The 23,618-nt window shown below is 35.2% G+C and overlaps 2 protein-coding genes across 5 annotated transcripts in view; one reads left to right on the top strand and one right to left on the bottom strand.

The window, feature by feature from the left end:
- LOC118262822 (probable G-protein coupled receptor No18) overlaps window positions 1-4,654 on the top strand; it is a 126,735-nt gene extending 122,081 nt beyond the window's left edge. The window contains exons 7-8 of one of the 2 annotated variants that reach the window (XM_035574437.2): window positions 3,455-3,562; window positions 3,683-4,654. In XM_035574437.2, coding sequence (XP_035430330.2) covers window positions 3,455-3,562; window positions 3,683-4,577 — 1,003 coding nt within the window. In that variant the 3' untranslated portion in view covers window positions 4,578-4,654. The remainder of the gene's footprint in view (window positions 1-3,454; window positions 3,563-3,682) is intronic. The other variant, XM_035574438.2, reaches the window with a different exon arrangement.
- The window catches only part of LOC118262919 (uncharacterized), a 401,080-nt gene that overhangs the window by 168,732 nt on the left and 208,730 nt on the right, over window positions 1-23,618 (bottom strand). The window lies entirely within an intron of this gene.

Genomic DNA, 23,618 nt, shown 5'->3' with positions numbered 1-23,618 from the left:
CTCGTATTACTTTCTTAATTAAAATTAGTTGATATACGGTTTCGTTTATAGTTTACATAGTTTCGTAAATATAGCGTCAATTTCTTCCTCATTAGTAAATATTAAGAAAGGTATTCAAATTTTAAAATAATTTAATTGTACATGGTTGCCTCATTCTTAATAACTTGACTATTAATATCATAATGAGTAGTGTTCATATGTAACGAGTTTTCACAGGATTTTTTTTTTTGGCGGCGAAAACTATCCAGGAAAAACCACCCCGTTCCTACTGCTGCTTTTCGAGCCGGAGCCCCGGTAGACCCGCTAGGTAGTCTGCAGATCCGGTCACATAGTATTTAGGCATTACTTAAATGCCATATTTATGCATAAACTGAGTATGATTTTAAGTCTTTGAATAAAAATCTCCTGTAAGCTAAGATCTACAGTAAATACAATATAGGTGCAAACATCTTACTTCAATAAAAAAACTCCAATTCAACAACTTTTTCAAATCACTTCAATGGGCTTCCATACCATTGAATTTCACATCGTATTTGCATAATCATGTATCAATTGTCCCATGCTCATATATATTCAATACTTAGCTATATATACGCAGTAATATAACCTCCTTTGTGAGGTAATCGGGCGTCAATTATCCGTGAATAGATAATATCCGACATATCCGTGACAACGCATCTCGATGAATAGATATTGTGACAGTTGGGCCTATATATAAACTCACATGATTGGTAATTATTATAATAATCGATTTATACCCCTAAATTGACGCAGTATCAAATTTAAATGTGCCCTTAACTGACGAGCATGCATGAAAAGACTGATGATTGTTGATGAAGCGAAAGAGGTGTGTAAGATGCGTAGCTATTGGCGTGCCATTGTATCTGCCTACCCCCATGGGAAACAGGCGTGAGGTTATGTATGTACATAGCCAGCCATACGTTTTTCGATTCATGCACGGAATAGCTCTTTGAGTGATCCACAAATTATTGTTTCAAGCTAATTAAAACCATTTAATTTAAAGAAGCTCCACAGCGCACACGGTTTAAAAGCACTTTTTTTATAATGTAAATTATAAATAAAATTACAATAAAGTAAAATTTGTAGTTGCTAAATTATATACCGGCTGCCACCACGACAATATGTATAGTTTAAATATACTGCATTATCACTATACATCCTGTATATTTTTTTATTAGTATTGACCCTGCAATTGAACCAAGCATAAAAATCGTGAAAATATAATAAATTACTTCACACATAGGAAGAGAACGGACGAAAATACAATAAAAAAAGTATGAAGCACCAAACACTGAATAAAATACTGCCATTTATTTATCTGACAATCAAGCTAAAACGAAGTACGGTACTGAACTACCCGCTCTAATCTAATTGGTAAAACGCCAGCGAAAAATGAAAATACATTGGCGTAAATCAACAAGTGATCCGCTGTTACATCGAGCGACGTGGCCGGTAACATATTTATGAAAAACAGTATGAAATAAAAGAAAAAAACAAATAAATTTCCCTTTTATCTCGCTCGACAAAAACGTTATGAATTCACAAAATACTTATATTTTTATGAAAAAAGTTTTTAACACTCCCCTCCAAGTTTATTTTGATGTGGTTTTCTGTTTTTTGTTCCAGACCCTTTTCAGGGTGTGATGCCAGACTTTGGGATAGATTTAAAGTACGCATTGAGGCTTGGAATATTTTACTTTTATGGATGTGATGTGAGGTAGCATACTGTGTGATAATTGAAAGAGTAGAATTATACACTTGGGAGCACAGAAACCGAGCCACTACAGTTTTTATATTTCGTGTTGTTTTTTTCCTGATGCTAAAAGTATTTTCTTAATTGGTAACGTACGTCGTATTGTATTAAGTTAAGTTTTTTTTGCAATGAGAGTGCAACCAATCTGGTAGCGCGACCAGCTCGGACGCCAGTACTTAGAGGTCCATCTTGATACTGTCGTAGTGTGGTGTAGGAACTCTGGTATCTGTATGGTATCTCGTTTGGTAGCTTACGGACACCACGGTGTCGTGACTAGTTGCGCCACCATGGTGTCCTGGTAAAATAAAGGTCTAATATAGGAAATGTTTTATCTTTGCATGTAGTTATTGCTTTTGTGAATATGTCTAAGTGCGCATGAAGATTTATGATTCATAGATTCCAGTCATACCTATATGATGTTAGATTTAAATCGATTCTGTTTGTATTAAAAGTTATCCTGTTTCAACTCTAACCAAAATGTATTAAAAACGTTTCATCTGACTTAAAAAACAAACTCTTTTAGCATAAAATAATCCTCAAAAGGCGCCATCAGTCATTCAAATCCATCGTCAATCCCGTTAAATCAAAGAATCTGTACATTTGAATTGTAAATTCTATACCATTAGCATAAAGTACAAAATTCACTGAAGCTCTAGTGGTATTCATTTGACAGCGAAATCAAATCACATTGATGTTATAAGCCGGTATACAACTTTGTTTTTTTGAATGGATAATACATTTATGATTTGATCTGTTCTGTACTTTTTACTGGAAATCCTTTCGGAAGTATTTTTAAGTGTGGGAGGGCCATGCTTCGACACGAATCGGCCCTCTCGACCGGCCTCACAGAAAACCGACGTGAAACAACGCTTGCGTTGTGTTTCGTTCGTACCGGAGGCTCACTTACCCCCATTCGCAATGTTCCCAATCCTCAATTCCACAACAACTCATAAATTCCTAACCCCCAAAAAACCGACAATACACTTGTAACGCCTCTGGTGTTTCCAAGGGCAGCGACGATTGCTTACCATCAGGTGATCCGTCTGCTCGCTTACCGGCTCATTACATAGAAAAAAAATATTGAAAAAATAAGTTTAAAATGAAAATACTATCAAATACAAAATTAAATTATAAAATACGATTTAAATTCATTTCAAAATGTAAAGCACACTTTTCGAGGTTTACCTACGTATTCAGAATGAACGCATGCAAAAACCTTAATGAAATTATCATCATTGCAACAGGCATGCTCCACCCTCTTGTTCCATTTAAACCTCCGTACACACACCTACATACGATATATGACAGCAAATATGTAATCAACGCTATAATTATGTCCATGTTATTGAATGTCTGGAATGTGTTCATCCAATTATCGGCATTGTGTTATTATAAGCACTCCATACAGTTGTCCATAGTTCATGTGACGTTGACAGTGACCCAATTCGTGTGTACCTACTGATCATGGTGTTCTATTGGATGTATTTTTTTTTTAATTGATGTGAATAGAATTTAACTTTGTCTGTCGAATTGGGCTACTGCATGGAGTTAAAATGTGCTACCAAAGCTTGTTTTCATATAACATGACCTACTAAAGCATAATACGTGTGACATGTCCATCCATGTACCCATGTGTATGTCAATGTGTAGTCCTCATACATTATGTGTTGTGTTGCACAGCGAGCCTGCCCCGTCAGCAATGACAGCACTGCATCAGTTTGGGGCAGAGATGTTGCGTCTATCTCGCGGCTTGGAAGCTTCTGCGGCGACAAAGCCACAATACAGAGGGTATATAACAATTGGCATTATTTGTTCGCTTCAAAATTAACCCGCTCATCATTGGCTGATCGAAGGACCAAAAACTTCCACCCAATAGCGAACATGTTCTCATACAATTTTATTTTACAGGACGAACATATCTGAACGAGGTGGGATGCTCACTCCAGGGTCTCTGAGCGTCTCATCCAGTTCACCGTCGTCGATGCTCCAAGACCGACGTAGACCATCGTCTACTGGAGAGCCAAACACTCCGCTTCATAGGCCAAGAAGTGCGTCTGATGATGAAAGTAATGAAGGTCTGTTAGCTCCCGCAGCTTTGACCGCAAAATCGCGTAGTTCTGAAGACGGTCTACTCTTACCGCCTCCGTGCACTTGCCCGTATTTCGGGTCAGAGTCTACTCCACCTAGACGGACTACGGAAGTTATTATAGTTCCTGGTGGAGACATAAATGGATGCAACGGGTATCCCAGAAATGGGAACATGAAAGAAGAACAGTCGACTCCATTTTTTAGAAGGTCTAGTCGTGGTGCCGCGTCTATGGTGACATGGGACGAAGCGAAGCGGTTTCGCAGAGGTTCGAGTTTCGGGGGAGCTAGGACAACACTTTCGACTCCAATCCGAAGTATACGCGCCCAAAGAACTATAGCCAGGTCACAGCAAGTGACTGCTAGTCCACAACGCCAAACACCTAGAACGCATCATTCTAGAAATTCAAGTGTTATATCCAGAAATTCCTCCCGCCACGGTAGGATCTTACGGTTAGAGCAAAAAGCAACTAAAGTATTAGGAGTTGTATTTTTCACGTTTGTAATTCTGTGGGCTCCATTTTTCATTCTTAATATGGTGCCAGCTGTGTGTCCTGACTGCGAGGAGAGGATCTCGCCATGGGTGTATGACTTCGCCTTGTGGTTAGGTTACGCGAGTTCGATGGTAAACCCAATATTCTATACGATATTTAACAAAATATTCAGGCAGGCTTTTAAGAAGGTCCTAATGTGTGGGTATTGGAAGTCGACGAGGTAGCCGGCACCCTGGGAGCGCGTTCGTCCGACTTCTGATCCTGGCATCGGAGCGCTCTCAGTTAATAGGAACATCCGATCTCAATTTGTATAAACTCAGTGAAGAGCTTTAAGTATTACGCTTTTAGTTTTAGAATGCATCAGTGGTCTTTAGTTAAGGACATTAGATTTTAAATCCAAAGTCCAGTTTGAAGAGAGTTTAAATACCTATATTTGTCTATGAATGAAAGTTAAACTTAATATCCTGCTAAAAATAGAAGATAGGGGTGTACTTGGCGGCTTTTGTTATGTTTTCTCTATATATCAAATTCTATTCTAACCCCTTTATATAAAATATATTCCAACTGAAAATTAATAATACGAGTACCTATTATGTTTCATTGGCTTATAAATAAGCTAATTAATTCAACGTCTGGTAAATTTTCATACTTTGTTAACGTGATTTATGTATTAACTGTCCAAGTACCTCCTTAATCAACATAAGCCTCCTAAACTGTTTTTAATCATAGGTGCTGTGCACATCATATATATTTCAAAGCCGCGCACAGATTAATAGAAAAATATTTGCTTCCATTCCGACCTTGTTTTACGCAATTATCAAAAGTTAAACATATTTTTGCTTTTCGAAGAACTAAGCATAATTATTTATACATGAAAAATACTGGGGAAGGGAATATAGAAACGGTTAGGTCATTAATTTAGGCTATGTAAATAATATGTAATTATATGTTCTTGTTTATTTATTGTAATTAATATTATTATAATTCTGAATGTTGATAATATTTACCTTCATGTCAGCGTTTTAAGTTTGTTTTTTATTAATTCATGTTTGTAAAATTCTGTAATTAAGTTTTTGTTTAAAGATTCAGATTATAATATATTTATTCATGCTTTATTAGTAGTTAGTATCATATTTGTTAGTGCAAATTTATGTATGTAACTGAAACTTTAAGTGGCTTGGGTTGACCTAGTTACAGTATATAGAATATCAAAATAATAATAATGAACAAAGACACTAGTTAAAACATTCAATTCATTTCTATTTTTGTAATGTAACTAGTATAATTATTATATTTATACAGATATGTAAGGTGTTCTAAAATTAAATACCTCGGCTTCAATGAGAGGTAGTGTTGTATTTGTAGAATACAATAGTGAAGATATTTTGTACTCCAGACCAATAAATTTAATTTCAGAACATAAAGAAGTTAAGGAAACGTTGACTCTACACTGCAAAATGTGGTTCACAAATACGCACTATACGTCGCTTCGTCAATTGATATCATTGATGAAGACAAAGACAGAAAGAAATAGGTATTTCATAACAAATTGATACGTAAATATTTTTGTATGAAAAAAGAAATACGCATAACCAATTATTTATATTTATTATTTACTATTGTAATCTTCAAACACAACACTACCTCCTATTCAAGCCGTGGCAGATGATTTTAGAACACCTCATATATTTTATTATCTGTAAGTTTATTTAGTTTTAGTTTAACCATTTTTTAATTATTATTTATCCTGTTTAATTTAAAAAATACCAAGGAATAAACAAATTTATTTCAAGACTGATTCCTTTAGAAAGTACTTAGATCGCTTTCTTTTCTATTAAGTATTTGTTTAAAAAATAAAACTTTGATGTGGATGTATTCTATATAGATGATTGTAATTTGATGTAAAAAATAATGAGTCGCGATGAATTATGAATACAAATAACGGTGTACCTTTGTTTGTTTATAAGCATAAATAAAATATGCTATAAATGTTCCAAAGTCGGTTTACTCTGCAATGAAAAAAATATGTATACTTGGGTAAATTTTATTTCAACACCAACAGCCTATAAGTGGCCACTGCTGACTAAAGTATATTCTCACACGGAGAAGGTTTGAGCATTAATCACCACGCTTGCTGAATGCGAGTTGGCATTTTTAAACTTATAGATCCTTACGATGTTTTCCTTCACCCTTTGTTAGTGGTGTTTAAATAATCTTAGAAAGTACATATAACTCGGAAGAAGTCAGAGTGGTACTTGCCGTTGGTAGGTTTCAAAACTGCGTCCTCGTGCATAAGAAACAGGTTTAACGACATTATATTTGTCAAACAGATTAATGAGTAATTTTTTTTTATTAAGACAAAAAGTTTAATTATATTTAATATAATGTATGTAGCACTGAGTTTCATTTAATTTATCAATGTAAACAAAAATATTACAAAATAAAAAGAGTCTCCTCGCATCTGTCTGTCTATATCACTGCAATACTCTCAGAAAGTGCTGAGCGATATAAAGTGCGATTTCTACTAATAGATGTAATGATTCCTGTAGAAGGTTTAGGTATATAATTTTATTATGATGATGACCATGCAGGCGTGGGGATAATTTGAGGCCTAAAATAAGATGTGTTTGTCATAAAAAAAAACTATATTTATTTCTTGTAAATCTCATTGCAGAGTTACTGACAAAATAAATAAATCCCTAGTTTGATCACTGTTGTATAAATTACATTACTTATTTAAATTAAATTAAATATAATAAATATTGTTTACAGTCGATTAAGTTTGCATTAAATGCCAAGCTTTTCCTAGTCCTGTGTTTATAGTCTTAGAAAATCTACTACTGTAATTCAATGTGATGTTAAGTAAGTCTAAAGTATACTTTATTACAATGTGTCATGGTTTAAACTTCAATGACAAATATTGTTCTTTACATAAGTCACATCCATTTAGTTTTTCCAATAAATAGTGTTGCATTAATTATATTTTGAGTTGGCTACAATTTTTCGAACTGTCTACAGTCCGATGAAGTACTATGTACTGTATTTCTATTAGTGTAAAGTTCCTTTTTGTGAGTTCAAAAATTTGTAGGCAACTCAAAACACAGTAATAAAGTATTTTCAGATTAAGTTTATTATAAGTATAGAGAAAAATGTCTAAAATATTTAGGAGTCCTTGAAAATGCGACTCTGCTCTACCTACCTACGGTTAATTTTTGTATTTTTTTAAATAATAACTGGAGTAAGTTAGATAGATTCGGAACAAATCTAGTCGTTTCACGCAAATAAATGAAAATGTAAATACAAAAACTACTATTAAAATAATTAACTATTATAAAATGTTAAATGGAAGTAATAATAATAATAAATGTAAATAAAAGATAAATTTATGGCAATGTTTAAAAAAATGGTGTCAATAATTATGATTTTATCGTTAAAAGTAATAAAACGATTGGATCGTAGTGCTTTTGTTTTATTTATTTAATCAATACGTAAACACAGTTTGTTTATGTCGTGGTATTGTTGTCGCACTTATTTTGATACTTCCGGTTATGACGCACTTAAAAAGAAACGTCATCAGATGTTAGGTGGGGAGCGCCATGGCAGCCATTTTGACACACCACTGAGGACGTTCACTTGACCACGCGTCGTCGCCGAAGCAACACTGGTGTACAGGTAGTCAGAAATAATGTTGTAAAACATTATTTCCTGACTTTTGGTTTATTTTTCTAAATATTTTACTGTATTTTATTGTATTCTAAAATTAAAATTAACGGAACTGATTTGTTGATATTTTGGTATTGTAAAAATGAAAATGTAACGGTTGATTCTTACTTGCTATATGTGTTTTGTATGCTACCTTCATACAATAAAGGCTTCTTATAATTTACTGACCTTGTTTATTTTCTAATATCAGAAGTGGGATACCGTACATATTACGCTCGCAAACATGCCGCGCGATCGCAAACGAAGATCAAGAAGAACGACCTCAACGAGTTCAAGTTCATCTACCTCCAGCTCGAGCAGCAGTAGCAGTGCCAGTGACCAGAGGCGCAAGAAGCGACGCCGCCGCAAGGATTCGCAAACCGTGAGTCAAAGTGCTGTATTATCGTCAGTGATTCCCGAATTCGACCCACTTGTAGATAGCGTAGATATGTGGATTAATGTGGTTGAGGCAAATTCACGTGCGTTTGGATGGTCCGATAATATGATTAAGTATCAGGCGCTTCAAAAATTACGTAATACTGCAAAAACTTGGCTTGACGCTTTACAAAAAAATGAAACTAGGTGGACCACGTGGAAGTGGAAGCAATGGCGCAATACGTTGTCAGATACGTTTCAAGTGAGAAGTGATATGTTTAGATCTCTTAAAGAACTAATTGATACGAAACCTTCAGCTAATCAGTCGTTATACGATTTCTATTTTAAACAAAAATCGAAAATAGATCGCTTGCAGTTAGGTTTTCGAGAACGCGATGTAATATCGATAATAGTAGGCTCAATAGGCGATAAAAATATTAGTATAGCCGCCGAAGCTGGCAATTTTAGGTATTGCGATGATTTGGCCTCATTTCTTCACGGCAAAATTTATTTACCTAGTAATGAAGTCCCTTCTAAGAACGCGTTACCACCAAAACATCTTTCTCGATCGTTACAACCCGGGCAACAAAATGCATCAAATAAATCTGACGTTAAAGTTGAACCTTCTATGAATAATAACAGTGCGCCAAATCATACTTGCTACCGATGTGGGGAGGTAGGTCATAGAAGGAATAATTGTACCGTCAAAGATGATGTAAGATGTACCTTCTGCAAGAAGTTAGGCCATTTAGAGGCAGCCTGCCACGCAAAGTCGAAGACTAAAGTCGAGAAAAATGTTGAAGTGAAAATGATATCCGATCCAAAAATGAAACAAAAATTTTACAAAACCGTTTTAATAAATAATGAGGAATGTACTGCATTTTTTGATATGGGTAGTGATTGCTCTTTAATTACATCAGCGTTAGCAAACCAATTTAAGTTACAACCTTTTCCTTTGAATAATTCTATTACTTTAGTCGGATTTACTAATGATTTTTCTGCCACGGTAACTAATGCGGTCTCAGCTAATCTTAAAGTCGATTCCGTGGAATTAATTATCACGTTATACATTATTGACGTTCTGTCCGGCTGTGACATTCTGATAGGCAGAATTTTTACTGAAGATAAAAATATAATGTATGTTCGTATAGGAGAAACCTTAACTTTTCAATCTGTCCAATCATTGAGTGTGTGCAATATTGAGTTTGCTAATAATGTACCCCGTGAGTACCAATCAACGTTAAATAATATACTTTCAAAATACCCTCAATCTTTTTCTCAAGATTTATCAAGTTTAGGAAAAACTTCCTGTGTAGAATTAGATATACAATTAACGTCTAATAAACCTGTTTACCAACGGCCGTATAGGATGTCTGAGTCGGAAAGGGCTATCACACGTGAATTGATAGATGATCTTATGAAAAATGGGATTATTCAAAATAGTAATTCTGCTTATGCTAGCCCAGCTCTTTTGGTCGACAAAGCATCTGGGGCTAAAAGACTATGCATAGATTATAGGCAGTTAAATAAAATCACGGTTAAAGAAAAATACCCAATGCCTATGATTGAGGACCTCATTGATAGATTGCAGGGGTGTAAATTCTATACTTCTTTGGATCTCAAAAGTGGCTATCATCAAATCAGTATTAAGTCTGAAGACGTGCACAAAACTGCGTTCATTACGAGTGATGGCCATTTCGAATTTTTGAGAATGCCTTTTGGCTTATGTAATGGGCCAGCTGTTTTCCAGAGACTAATGAATACAGTTTTGGGCAATCTACGTTTTGGAAGGGTAATATGTTACATGGATGACATTCTTATTGCTACGAAAACTATAGAAGAAAATATAATTTGTTTAGAGAATGTTTTAGATATTTTTGTCGAAAACGGTTTAACTATAAATTTAGATAAATGCTCCTTTTTCAAAGACCAAATTACCTTTTTAGGTTATGATATATCCGAAAAAGGTATTAGTCCTAGCTGCCGAAAATTAGAAGCCATCTCAAAATACCCGTGTCCAAAGTCGATTCATCAGTTAAGACAATTTTTAGGTTTGATCAATTATTTTAGAAAATTCATTAAAAACTGTGCACTTCTCTGCAAACCATTGACTAGTTTACTGAAAAAGGGAGCAGTCTGGCAATGGGGTCCACAACAAGATCAGGCTGTAGCACAAGTGAAAGTTGCATTGATTGAAAATGCAGTGCTCAGCGTCTTTGATCCCAAATTACCCATAAATTTATATACTGATGCCAGTCGCGATGGTATAGGGTGTATTTTGACACAGCTAACTGCTAGTGGTGAAAGACCTGTGTATTTTTATAGCCGTCAGACTAGTGATGACGAAAAGAAATACCATTCTTTCGAACTAGAGCTATTAGCAATTGTTTCTGCTTTACAAAAATTTAGGCACTATTTATTAGGAGTAAATTTTAAAATTACAACGGATTGCAATGCAGTACGACATGCATTAAATAAAAAGGAAATAGTTCCACGAATAAGTCGATGGGTATTATTTACACAGGATTTCACCTTTGAAATAGTTCACAGGGCCGGGTCACAGATGCAACACGTTGACGCATTGAGTAGAAACCCTATTGTTAGGAATACCAGTAATACATCTAATGAGGTAGAAAGCATTAATACAATTACTGAGGGCGATTGGTTGCTAGCAGTACAGTTACAAGACTCTAAAATAAATAACATTAGAGAAATATTGCAGTCAGGTGAGGCCGAGTCTAATAAAGATATATTTAATACGTATGAACTATTAGGAAACAAAGTTTATCGTAGAACGGAATTTGGCAGGCGTTGGTTAGTACCAACAAAATGTATATGGTACGTAATTCGTGCTAACCATGATGATGTAGGGCATTTTGCAGTAGACAAAACTATCGAAAGAATCAAATCAAAATATTGGTTCCCTCGGTTAAAGAAAACCGTTTCAAAATATATTAAAAACTGCCTGAATTGTATTTATTTCAAAAACATTCACGGTAAAAAACCAGGGAGGTTGTACCCAATCCCGAAATACGCTAGGCCGTTCCACACACTTCACATCGACCACCTTGGTCCCTTTGTTAAAACTGCCCAGCAAAATAGTTATCTGTTAGTGATAGTTGACTCTTTTACTAAATTCGTTTTTATTTCGGCTGTAAAGAACACAAAAAGCAAACTCGTCACGAATGAATTAAATAAGATATTTAAGGTATTTGGAAATCCAAAGCGCTTAATCTGTGATGCAGGTAGTGCGTTCACATCCAAGTTGTTCACTAGTTATTGCGACAATAGAAACATTAGACTTCATATCATTGCCACTGCTGTTCCACGTTCAAATGGCCAAGTCGAGCGCTATAATCAAACAATTTTAGAAGCATTACGTAGCATGAGTGCTGATACTGATAACAATAAGTGGGATCAGCACATAACTAGTATACAACAAGGTATTAATAGCACAATTAACAAAACCACATCTGCCGTACCAAGTGAGGTGTTTTTCGGGTTCAGAATTCGGATGGATAATGACGCAATCACTGATGATAATAATGAGCATTCTATCGACGTGACTGCGTTAAGAAATGAAGTCGACGCACACATAAAGGCTAATGCAGAACGCCAAAAAGCGTCCTTCGATTCTAAAAGAAAAGAGGCCCACATCTACAAGGTTGGAGACTTAGTGGTTCTCAAAATTCCAAGTCACACGAATGATGGACAAAGCACTAAGCTGTTACCTCTGTACAAAGGGCCCTTTCAAGTCACAAATGTCTTGGGGAATGATAGATACCAAGTGGCGGACATGAGAGGAGCTGAAAGATCTTCCAAAAAGTACGATGGTATTGCCTGCGTCGAGAATATGAAGCCCTGGATCCGCGTTACTGAGACACCGGATGTTGTCGAAGAGATATAGGTAAAATTTCACCTCACAGGTAAAGTTATTGAACTATTTATATATTTAGCTTTTGTTTGTATTCTTATGTAGTAACAATTATTCAGACTTTAAATGATTAAGTTATTGTTGTTATCTTGAGCCGTTATTAGTTGTGGTCCAATGCATTCGCTTGAAACATTGAGGATGTTTATAGGGTGTTCGATCTTGTAAACCAACAGGCATCCATTGTGAACGCTGTTGCAGATTCAGTGGTGATACACGACTAGATTGATACTGAGTGAACATTGATCTAGTTTAAACCACGTATAGCAGGAGCATGTTAACCGTCGATGGCATAGCATGCTCTGATGTTCGAACACCTTATGTGCAGTCCAAAGTTTAAACTGGGTCACATAATATGTCTACAGTTAACTATGCAGTTAAACTAATTATTGTTATTTAATGTTTCCAGCTTCCACATTGGACCAAAACGCTGTTCGAGGACGAACGCGTGAGCAGGATAGCCGGATGTTGTCGCACTTATTTTGATACTTCCGGTTATGACGCACTTAAAAAGAAACGTCATCAGATGTTAGGTGGGGAGCGCCATGGCAGCCATTTTGACACACCACTGAGGACGTTCACTTGACCACGCGTCGTCGCCGAAGCAACACTGGTGTACAGGTAGTCAGAAATAATGTCGTAAAACATTATTTCCTGACTTTTGGTTTATTTTTCTAAATATTTTACTGTATTTTATTGTATTCTAAAATTAAAATTAACGGAACTGATTTGTTGATATTTTGGTATTGTAAAAATGAAAATGTAACGGTTGATTCTTACTTGCTATATGTGTTTTGTATGCTACCTTCATACAATAAAGGCTTCTTATAATTTACTGACCTTGTTTATTTTCTAATAGTATTATTATTGATGTTGGTGATAAGTTTCTAAGATATATAGCTAAACTTAGAATCATGATAGCTCAGTTAGCTTAACACGACAACGCTATGTGAGACCGCCACAGATGGGGCCCAGCACGAATGTGTGATGTGATGATCCGGAGCTGCGGATAACCTAGCGGGGGTTACCGGGGTTCTGGCTCGAAAACCTGGTGGTTCCCCATTTTCCCCGTTTCGTTTAGTCAGTAAGAGTATGACACTCCCTCTCGCCTCATTCAAGGCGGGAGAAGACATTGAATGAAACCTGTCAAAAAAAAAATAGGAGTCACCGGTGACCGACGTTATCGGGTTGTCTAAAGCACCCAATATGGTGAATCAGCGATTGTAGGGTTCGAGTCCCGCTAGTCAAATTATCTTTTTGTATATTTTGTTTATCCAAAATCTTCCGAACCAGTTATGTTGGTTGAGGCATGGCTTATAATATCAGACAAATCACTTCCATATTATAAGGATAATTCAATCGTCTATTAATAATCCGAACCAAGCTAATACTTCGTTAATATGAAGAAAAGGTAAAAGATTAAGACTGGCCACAGAAAATAAAGCCAAAATCGATGTAGTAAGCTTACTTGATGAAGGCTAATCAGATTATTGGGAAAGCCTACTGGCTGTGCAGACAGGATCCATTTAGCATTGACTGTCAGAGAATTATTGGGTTTCTAGAAGAAAGAAGTTTGTTTAAGAAAAGGCCTGACTAAAAATCTTAGGGTTTTTTTTTACTAGAACAGGGAGTTATGGTTCAATATTCTGACTCAGATTGACTTAGCCAAATTACTTATTATACGAAATTTTCGTTAAAAAAGAATTGATTTGTATGTGTATGTAATGCTTTAGGCAATAAAATCTCGGATTAGTTTGAAAGTGAGGTTTTGATTGATTTACAAACCTTCAGTTCAGTCGACTCTCTTTAATTCAAACCTCTCCATAACTTGAAGTTATCCGTAGGTACCCTAAAATCTCTATATATTTCGCATTCTCTTGGTAATTCGAACGAAAAAATCAATTCTACGTAACCAAATGACTCGTTAATTCTAACTTATCGGCATCAAACTCTCGACAGTTTAAAGTTAAAGGGAGAAAAAGAAAGAAATATCTCAGAATTTGCAGAGGTCAGAATCGACATTTGAAATAAATTTTAATTTCGGAGTATTTGATATTCCGAATACCTGTTCGGTAATTAGAAATATTTTAAGAGTCCCTTCAGTTTCAAATTAACGAGAGTCGAATGTATTTGGAAACACTACATTTTCATCAGTTCTCGTAGTACTGATTTTTACTGACGAACATTGAATTTTCTATAAGTAAGAATATACTTTTGTCTACCCCTAAGAGGTTATAGGTACGTACTTAATAGAGACTCCAAAAAGTTAAAAAAAAAAACGATCTAAATGTAGGTACGCAAAGATTATTCAAACCTACCCTATCCTTCGTGCATAAACTCTGTAACACGCAAAACACAAAAATAAAAGAGTATTTTCGAGAGTTGGTGGTATTTTCCGCTCGTCTTTGAAGCTTCGCTTTTCTTTTATGAAAATTTTATCAAATGTTAGCTTCACATGCGCCCCGGTGTAGTGCACTTACAAAGGAAAACGGTACCCAAAGTTATTCATGTCCATTCGAAATTCTGTGCCTTTTCGTTGCGCGGCTAAGAATAATGGAGTATTTAAATTTTCAATGCGAACTGATATTTTAAGTAATGTTTTGTGATAGTTTTTTTAATGTTGTATTTAGTTCTTCTATTACTTAATAAATAAGCAAAATATTGGTTGTAAACATCATCTTCCTCACAATGAAAAAAGTTTAAATGACTAAGGCAACATAGAAAAATGGGGGTTACATTAAGGAGAAAATGATGACATGCAGTTTAAAAATGTACATTTTATTTTTCTACAGTCAACATACAATGCGAATCAAATAACCGTTTCACAAAAAATAAAACATGGAATGCATAAAAAACCTTTAAAATATTCCACAGCAATACAAAATCATCAACAAGTAACGTAAAGGCATCTAAATGTTAATGTCACAGACAGAAATCTTCGGTTGTGTAACAGAGATAGCCGGCAACTGACGGGTGGTAGTAACCGAACCATCCAATTTTTCAAACCAATGCACTAGGCCAGGGGTTCCCAAATCGGAAAACGAAGGAAAAGTCTTGTGAAAAAAGTGTTCCAGAAAATTGGTTGATGCATTTCACTAAGAAAATACTAAAGTATACGGTAAATAGTAGTAGTTAGTAAAGTAAGTAGTTTCACAGGATAGGGCGGTAAATTAGAGGTCATAGAAGTGTCGCCGATTTTTTCTACATTTGAGAGTCTGGGGTAGAAGGAAATGGAATTATGGTCCATCGAACACATAAACAGAGACGGCACGGCACGAGCACGGCGTTTTTGTTGTGAATATAATACAAAAAGGGCTGCAAGCACGCTGCCAGCGCGTGGACGGCGCGCTTACAGACTTTTTAAATTACAAGTTTATTGCTGGGTTGGGACGGTGCCGTTAAAGTGTGATATATCCTTAAGCCTAACTTGAGTTTTCACACTTATACACAAATATATTTCCATGGTAGCAAATCTATCCAGTTTGAATAAAGAAGAGCCAGAAGCTGTATAAAAATTACCAGCTCATAGCAGAAAAATCTTTGAGAAACACTGCACTAGGCCGGCCAAACGACGTCACAGTCACTGCGTCGAAGGAACTTGTTTGTTGTGGTCAATGGTTACATCACTATTAAATCGTATTGTTTCCCCTTTTGTTGCGAAGGTCAGTGTAGCTTGGTGGTGGTTTTGATTAAATTGATCCGAGAAGGATTGTTTACTAGTCAAAGTAATAGTAGACATGTTTGATGAGTTTTTTAATACTGAGTAAAAATTATTTCTAGTTGGTATAACGGTTCTAGGTAAAAAGAAAATGTTAATAGATATGGAATATACCCGAACCGAAGACCCCCGGAGCTGGGGACTGCCGCAAAGCAGGAGTAGGACCATAGTGGTTTTTAGTCAGTAGGAGTATGATACTCCTTCTCTCCGCGGGAGAAGTCATTGGATAATTATCTCCCCAAAAAAAAACATAATAATAACATTTTCGTTTTTAAGAAGCAAATATTAAGACCTTATTTAACTTATAACTTATCATTAAAATCGCATGAATATAAAACCAAGACAGGCTGATATACTTGTACCTTAAGACTAAACTAAAAGACAACATAAAAACAGCTCAAAGTCCGTGAAACACAATAAACATGAAACCTTTACTACGTGATTGAAACCAATAAAAAACCGAACATCATTCTTTATTTGTACACGAAAATACGTTGCTACATAATAAAGGCAGTCAGAAGTTCCATATATGTATGTTTATAGCACTAATAATATTACTATAATCCGCCATACTTTATGGCAATATTATATTGCTATAATCTGCCATAGTTTATGGCAATATTATACCGGCATGGCAACTGGCAGTGACAGTGTTTAGCCAGGAAACTCAATGTTCTCATTCCTTTTATTGTACTAATAAAAGATTGGATGTTATTTTTGTAACTACTGATGTGGTAAGCTGCTTATGAAGTTGTGTATGTTGTTGGACATTTGTTTTGTGCGTGAATCTTGCTTTTTTATTTGTATAATGTCTACGTCATCATTAACAAACCCTCTACAGTCTATTAGTTTCCTCTAAGTTACTTTATAATGGTCAGGGCTTGATAGAATCTCTGTTCTTGACAAAGATATAGGCTCCGTGTAATACTCATATATCACGTGTTAGATGACCTGAAAAGTAAAACAATCTACCAACGTCCACATTTGGACAAATATTTTATTAGTTTCATGTTACGAAGGAATTAGACTTTCTGCTTGGAAATCGCACTTTGAAACCAAATTTTCTTTTAGCTTTATATTTTTTGCAGATACATTCTTACCCGCAAAATCCTTTACACAAATCCCGTAACAACAAGACCCAAAAAAACAAATTCTAAAAATAAATGTAAAACGTGACGAAAACCGCAGAACATGCTTACAATATCCACAACAGGCGTCGGACCTCAGTCAAGGTGCGTCACGACCTCGTCACGGTCCGTCACGGTCCGCACCCGGATCGGACCCGGCCGGACCCGTCCCGCACAAGGGCTGTACCCGCACGATTAATCACACCCACACCGGACCGTACAAGTGTCGAAAGTAAATGAGATTTCCAACTTTCCGTATTAATAAAATAAAATTGAAAAGTTTTTCTGCCAAGTCTCGGAGTTTAGGTTTAAGTTGAGGTAGCTAGATTATTTTTTGTGATTTATAGAAATTAGTAAATTAATTTCGTTAATTAAATGAGATCTTTTTTTTTGTTGATGTTTGATATATGACTTAATTTTCATATCCGTTTCACTATCATTATAACTATATGTGAACGTTTATTTCTTTGTTTGGAGGTTTAGATGTTTGCCTATCGATCACGCTAAAACTACTGACCGGATTTTGATAACTTTTTATCGCACGGAAACGCGGGTATAATCACTAGCAAAAATTAGCCCATAATATTTTGTGTAAGTTTAGCTTGCAAAAGTTTAGTTTACTTTTTCTGTTAGTTTAGTAACAAATGAAAAATATTGTAAACAAAATTGGTTTCACATTTACCATATTTTTTCATAAACAACTATCGATAGGTATTTTCTGAACAAAACTATTAAATGTCACGAGCGAAATTGAAACCACTCATCAATTACACTACCAAGAACTTCAATCAAACGAATATTTCGCAAATGGCTTCAATCTCAACTTACACAGCGAAGTAATAAGGGTGCTTTTCCACCAGAGATTTTTATTTAATTTTTTTATTACGAAGATGTAATAACTAAGCTATGAAACTATGTGACCGTTTAGACCGATACTAAGCTATGTAGCTGTGCGAGAAAAATATGCTACCAAAATGCGCCGTCGCAAAGTAGCTGCGCGAGGAAGAAGCTGGATTTGGTAGTATGCGATGTCATATCATATCTTGATGCAATATCAAGAATAGTAAGCCATTCATAGCACGCCATAATAAATCTTGCCCTATAAAAAAACATCGCTTAACTGAGTCCATTTCCCCGTTGGTCTTGCTGACACTACAATTCTATATTTGCTGAAATAATTAAACCTTTTAGTTCTCTTCTAGAAGGATAATAACATGGTTCTTTAATATACTATTCTATTTCAGTAAGTCCAATAATTTTATGTGGTATTCATTGACTCTACTTGTTTTGGTTTGTGTAAGGCTGCTTTTCCACCAGAGATATGCTATGTAGCTATGCTACTTTTGTTAAAAGCAAGACCCTTTAGTAGGTTTCATACATGAAAAACGGGCGTATTAAGCTTCTGGGTCACAACGATTTTTGTTTTTTGGGTGACACACATCAAGACTGAAAAAACTAAAAGTTATCAAGATTTTGATTACAAAATTTACAAAACCGTGAAATTATAATTACATCTGTATACTATCTATTTCTTGAAGGAATAGTCTTAGAATAGACAGGACTAAGTGCTTGTTTTTACTTAAACTAAAACAGCACAATGATACTGCTGACACAAGGCCTCTTTCCACACGAAGAAGGTTTGAGCATTAATCACCACGCTTGCTCAATGCGGATTAGCTTAAACTAAAACCTAAACGTAAATGTAATTCAAACACTTACCATAGCCATATAACAGTTTTTGTCTTTTCGACATAACTTTCAATATGTCACAACGCAATACCGAAATATTGGGTACATACTCGTATTCGACTTCGATACGGTACGTAATGTAAATAAAATATTCGTGCAAAATATTTTATTGGATTTTCCTAAATAGGCAGAATCGTATGAAATATCTTTTCTTCCGTGTTTTTGTGAGCGAGGACGGCGACGACGTCTTGTGCGGTTCTACAGAGACGGATTTGGAGAAAAAATATATCATTTTTTTTTTAATTTAGTATGGGGCAAACGAGCTGACGGGTCACTTGATGGTAAGCGATCAACGCCACCCATGGATACCCGCAACAAAAGAGGAGTCACGGAATATTTACTTTCAACAAAATGTGGGGCAATTATAATAAAAGTAGATCACTATTCCACTTAAGTTTCCTATATTGTGCGTAAAAGATCTGACTCGCGATCTGACAATAAAATTAAACTTTGACTCGGCTTCGTGCTCAATATCCACATTTACTAATTCGACATTTAAGAGAAAACGTCACAAAAGAAGACTAAATATAAATCATGATATACTAAAGCAGAAAAGTGTCTATCTAGAGAAACTCAGCTATCAATCCAATTCTTTTAAAAAGTACCTTAAATGTGAAAAAATGCCTCTCATTGTATTTCCATTTATCCATAATGCTCTAACTAATCTACATAAAATCTTCCATTAAGAAATCAACCTTGGGATTTCTTAGGCTTTGTTAGTAATCTAGCTATTATTTCTCATTAGACTAAATAATGTAAAGTCATCAATTTTCATTTTCATCACAATGTAGGTAAAACATTGTGTTGGACGTGATAAAATCTGATATTTATTATCTTAACTTACTATGTACTGCCTTGAAATTAGAATTTAAATCCTATTTAGCTATTTTTGTATGAATAGATTATACAATTTTTGCTTAAAAAAAGCTTTTAGCGTAGGCAATATTTTTTAATGCAATAAAGTTTTGACTGGCTATGTATACAATATCCATGTAATTTATGATTGAGGAAGAAAAAAATTGTTGAGTGTTTTTCTGACTATCACTATTTATTCCAATTAACTCCCACCCACAAATGCTCGCAAGCTTTCAAGTTCATTCAGCAGGTTTTAAGAATCTGTAATAAAAACTCAGACAGAAAATATAGATTTTTTTTATGGATACAAAAATAAAAATATCATTTTAACGGTTTAAAACCTGACCCAGGGCTACGGACCTGGTAATCCCACTAGGGATTACCCCGTTCCTACTTTTGCGAAAAGCAAAAGTAGGAACGGGGTAATTTTAGTCACTAAAAAAAACTATTTAAAATAAAGAAGCAAATACCAAATACGACCCAAATACATCCCTGCCCCCATCCTTCGATGACACGGTACAGCGTTATCGATGATAGATGTTGGTTTTTTGCAAACCAATCTTTTGAATTGGAACGATGCCAACCATAAATCCGTGTTCTGTATTTGCTCAGAAATCTTGTTAAAAGCACTTTTTTACTCTTATAAAGTACGTGAAGTGTTGACTTTGGTTTCCAGCTAATAAACTAATGGTTGAGTTGCAAATTTTCTCGTCTATTAGGTTTTTGATTGAAGATTATTGGATTAAGTACCTTTTTTTCTGTAGATTTATGATTGATTTGGTAATATTGGAGACATAAATGTGATTGGCATTTTACTACATCATTCTATTAAAAAGTCGATTTTATATTTTTTTATTTGATGGAACTAGAACGATAAGTTATAACTTAAGCTACATTATTAAATTGGATTGACTGCATAGCATATCAGTTCATTCATCTTTAGTATAGTGATTGAACATGTTATGTGGCCGTTGCATTATGTATGGTAGGTTAGATTCCCATATGGAATAACTATGGTTATGGGGTGTGATACCTATATAAAAATTTTCAAAGATAAACATAACTATGGTGTAGGAGAAAATAGTAGTAGGAAACAATATTTACCTACATATAAAAAAATATCTTTCTGTCAAAATCGGCCCATAGTTGGGACAATCATATTACCGTATTAAAATTGTAGACCACACTATACACTATGCATGCATTAAAGTGATTTGATTTGAAAACAAAATAAAAAACTACATTCAATCCTTTTAGAGCTTTTACAAAAAAACAATCCTTTACAATGTCCTAATGTATTGTTGTTTTAAAAATAAACCGATTCCGACCGAGTTCGTCGCGCCGTCGAGTTTGACCACAGAACTTCGAAAGTAAACATTGATTCGAACTTCCTCAGTTTCACATTGAATTATTTAGTTTGTTATTCATGATAGGACGGTCGCAGAATGCGCTGGGGTTGAGTTAAAGGGCGTTTTGCAAATCGAGATACAGAATCTGGAGTAGATTAAAATAATTTTGTTTTTATGGTTCGGGGAGAATGAGTTAAATATTTTTTAAAGAGAATCAATTTATCTTGGAGATGAAGAATAATTCGCGACAAGTAAGAAAACGTTATAAATATGTTTTCTTTGTGACTATTAATAACAATACAAAAAATGTAAACCCTTTTTTCATCATATCACCTAATGGTAAGTAGTCGCTGCCGCCCATGGACACCCAAAGGCGTTACAAGTGCGTTGCCGGCCTTTTGGGAGTTAGGAATTTAAGGGTTGTTAGGGTCCCGTAAGGCCTCCGGTAACCTCACTCAAACAACAAAAAATAACGTGAGCTTTCAAGCCGGCCCATTCGTGCCGAGACATGGTTTTCCCACTCTTATGTGAATTCATAAGTTTATTAGAATTGAAATTAAAAACGTTATACAATCTCACCATTGAATCAAATAACAAAACTGAACACCAACAACAATACACTAAAAGCACACCAACAAAAATACATTAAAAAAATCCCAAACTAGAAACACTAAAAAACAACAGTTTACATTGGACAAACATTCCGCAATATGGAGGCATTAAAATAATAGTCGGGGAAGGGAAGTTTAAATTGAATCCACAACCCAAGAGAGCCTTCCGTCATTTTCAGCTTGGAAAACTTTAAGTAATATTTGTGATTTATCTTTTTTATGTAAGCGGATGATAGTTAGATAGTTATGTGATTGATAGAGGTTGGGAACAAGGATGGCATATCCGATTAGAGAGGAGTTTGTTTCGTGCTGACTCGAGCGAAACTGAGGTAAGGTGGTGAAGTGTGTGTTATTTTAGTATGTTCGGTTTTAGGGCGCGTTACGTTCCGCAAGCGATTCAAAGAGTCATCAGAACACGTACCTGATACGATATCGATGCCCGATATGAAGCTGTGGAATGGGACATCACCACAGTTGTGGCCTAGCAGGGCTAAAGCCTGATACAGAGCTACGGATAATCTAGCCGGTTACCGGGGTTCCAGCTCGAAGAGCAGGAGTAGGAACGGGGTAGTTTTTAATCAGTAAGAGTCAGACACATGGATTGTCCCAAGCCGGAAAAGCGAAAGGATGGAATTTCGCCTCAAAAAAAAAAATAAATAAAATAACAAAGAAAACAAGACGGATGGTTTTGGTGGGTTTAATCATTGTTGTGGTAATAGTAGGTTCTAGTAATTAAAGTCATCTTGAATAGCGGTCTGATTGAAAGAAATATTAGGCAGTCATCAGTAAAAACTGTAGTTGAAATTAAAAATCCTAAAATCACGCATACTACTCAAAATTTGTTCCTAGTTATAAAGTAATATAAAACAAATTTAATTGCACTCTAAGTTTATAATGTTAACACATGATTGGTTCATAAATATTGATAATAACTTTGCATACGGAACTTCTTCAAGAACTTTGCAGTTTACAGGCATTGCCTTGGGATTTAAATTACATTATACTTGATCTGATGTTGATCTGTTATTTATGTTCGAAGAAGTCTGCAATATAAATAATTCTCGTTTTTCTATCGACATGTAGACAACGTGGGTTCACCATTTGTGTTATAAGTCCCATGTAATACGGGGTGAGCCTATTGTTATATACTGGACACATTTCTTTGCCCGTCCCGGGAATCGAACCCGAGACCACAAGCTCGGTAGTCACACCTGCGTCCACTCGACGGACGAGGCAGTTATTGTAGGTATCTACCGAAATAACCTAAAACACTATTCCTGAATAGCAATAGATGGACCGTGTTAGCAAATAGTTAAATATTGACACTACGTTGGAATACGCAGCGACAATGATTGTAGATACTATGAGATTAATTTTATATAAGGGGTGAAAATATATGAGAACTGATCTGAAAACGTTTGTCACCCATGAAGGTTTAGGTAGAATGATTTAACTAGATTCGATATTTCACATTTAACAAAACAAAAAGTAAAAACACAATTCAGAAACGACAATTAAAGTTCTCAACGAAACTATACAATTATATCGCAGTTCCATTTAATATAATATAATGTAGATGTCGCTACTGCAGTCTTTGGCTCTTTCTGATGAAATTTTCAAAGGCTTTCATCTTTAGGAGACAACTGGAGGCAAAGCGAAGGCGTCGCACTTAGTTGAATTTTAACGAAGACAGAGACCCATTGTCTATAAATTTTCGAATAAATTGTGCAATATTTTAGTCGCTTTATATGTGTTGGTGTGCATTTTGTGATGGCTGAGAAGTTCAGTGTATAATCATTATGGTAATGGATAGATACGTGTGTGTTCGGGGTTTTATGAGATGTAAGC

Source organism: Spodoptera frugiperda, chromosome 12 (assembly GCF_023101765.2).
Source record: "Spodoptera frugiperda isolate SF20-4 chromosome 12, AGI-APGP_CSIRO_Sfru_2.0, whole genome shotgun sequence".
NCBI lineage: Eukaryota > Metazoa > Arthropoda > Insecta > Lepidoptera > Noctuidae > Spodoptera > Spodoptera frugiperda.
Note: the sequence above shows the minus strand (reverse complement) of the source record. Positions and strands in the feature narration are given on the sequence as shown.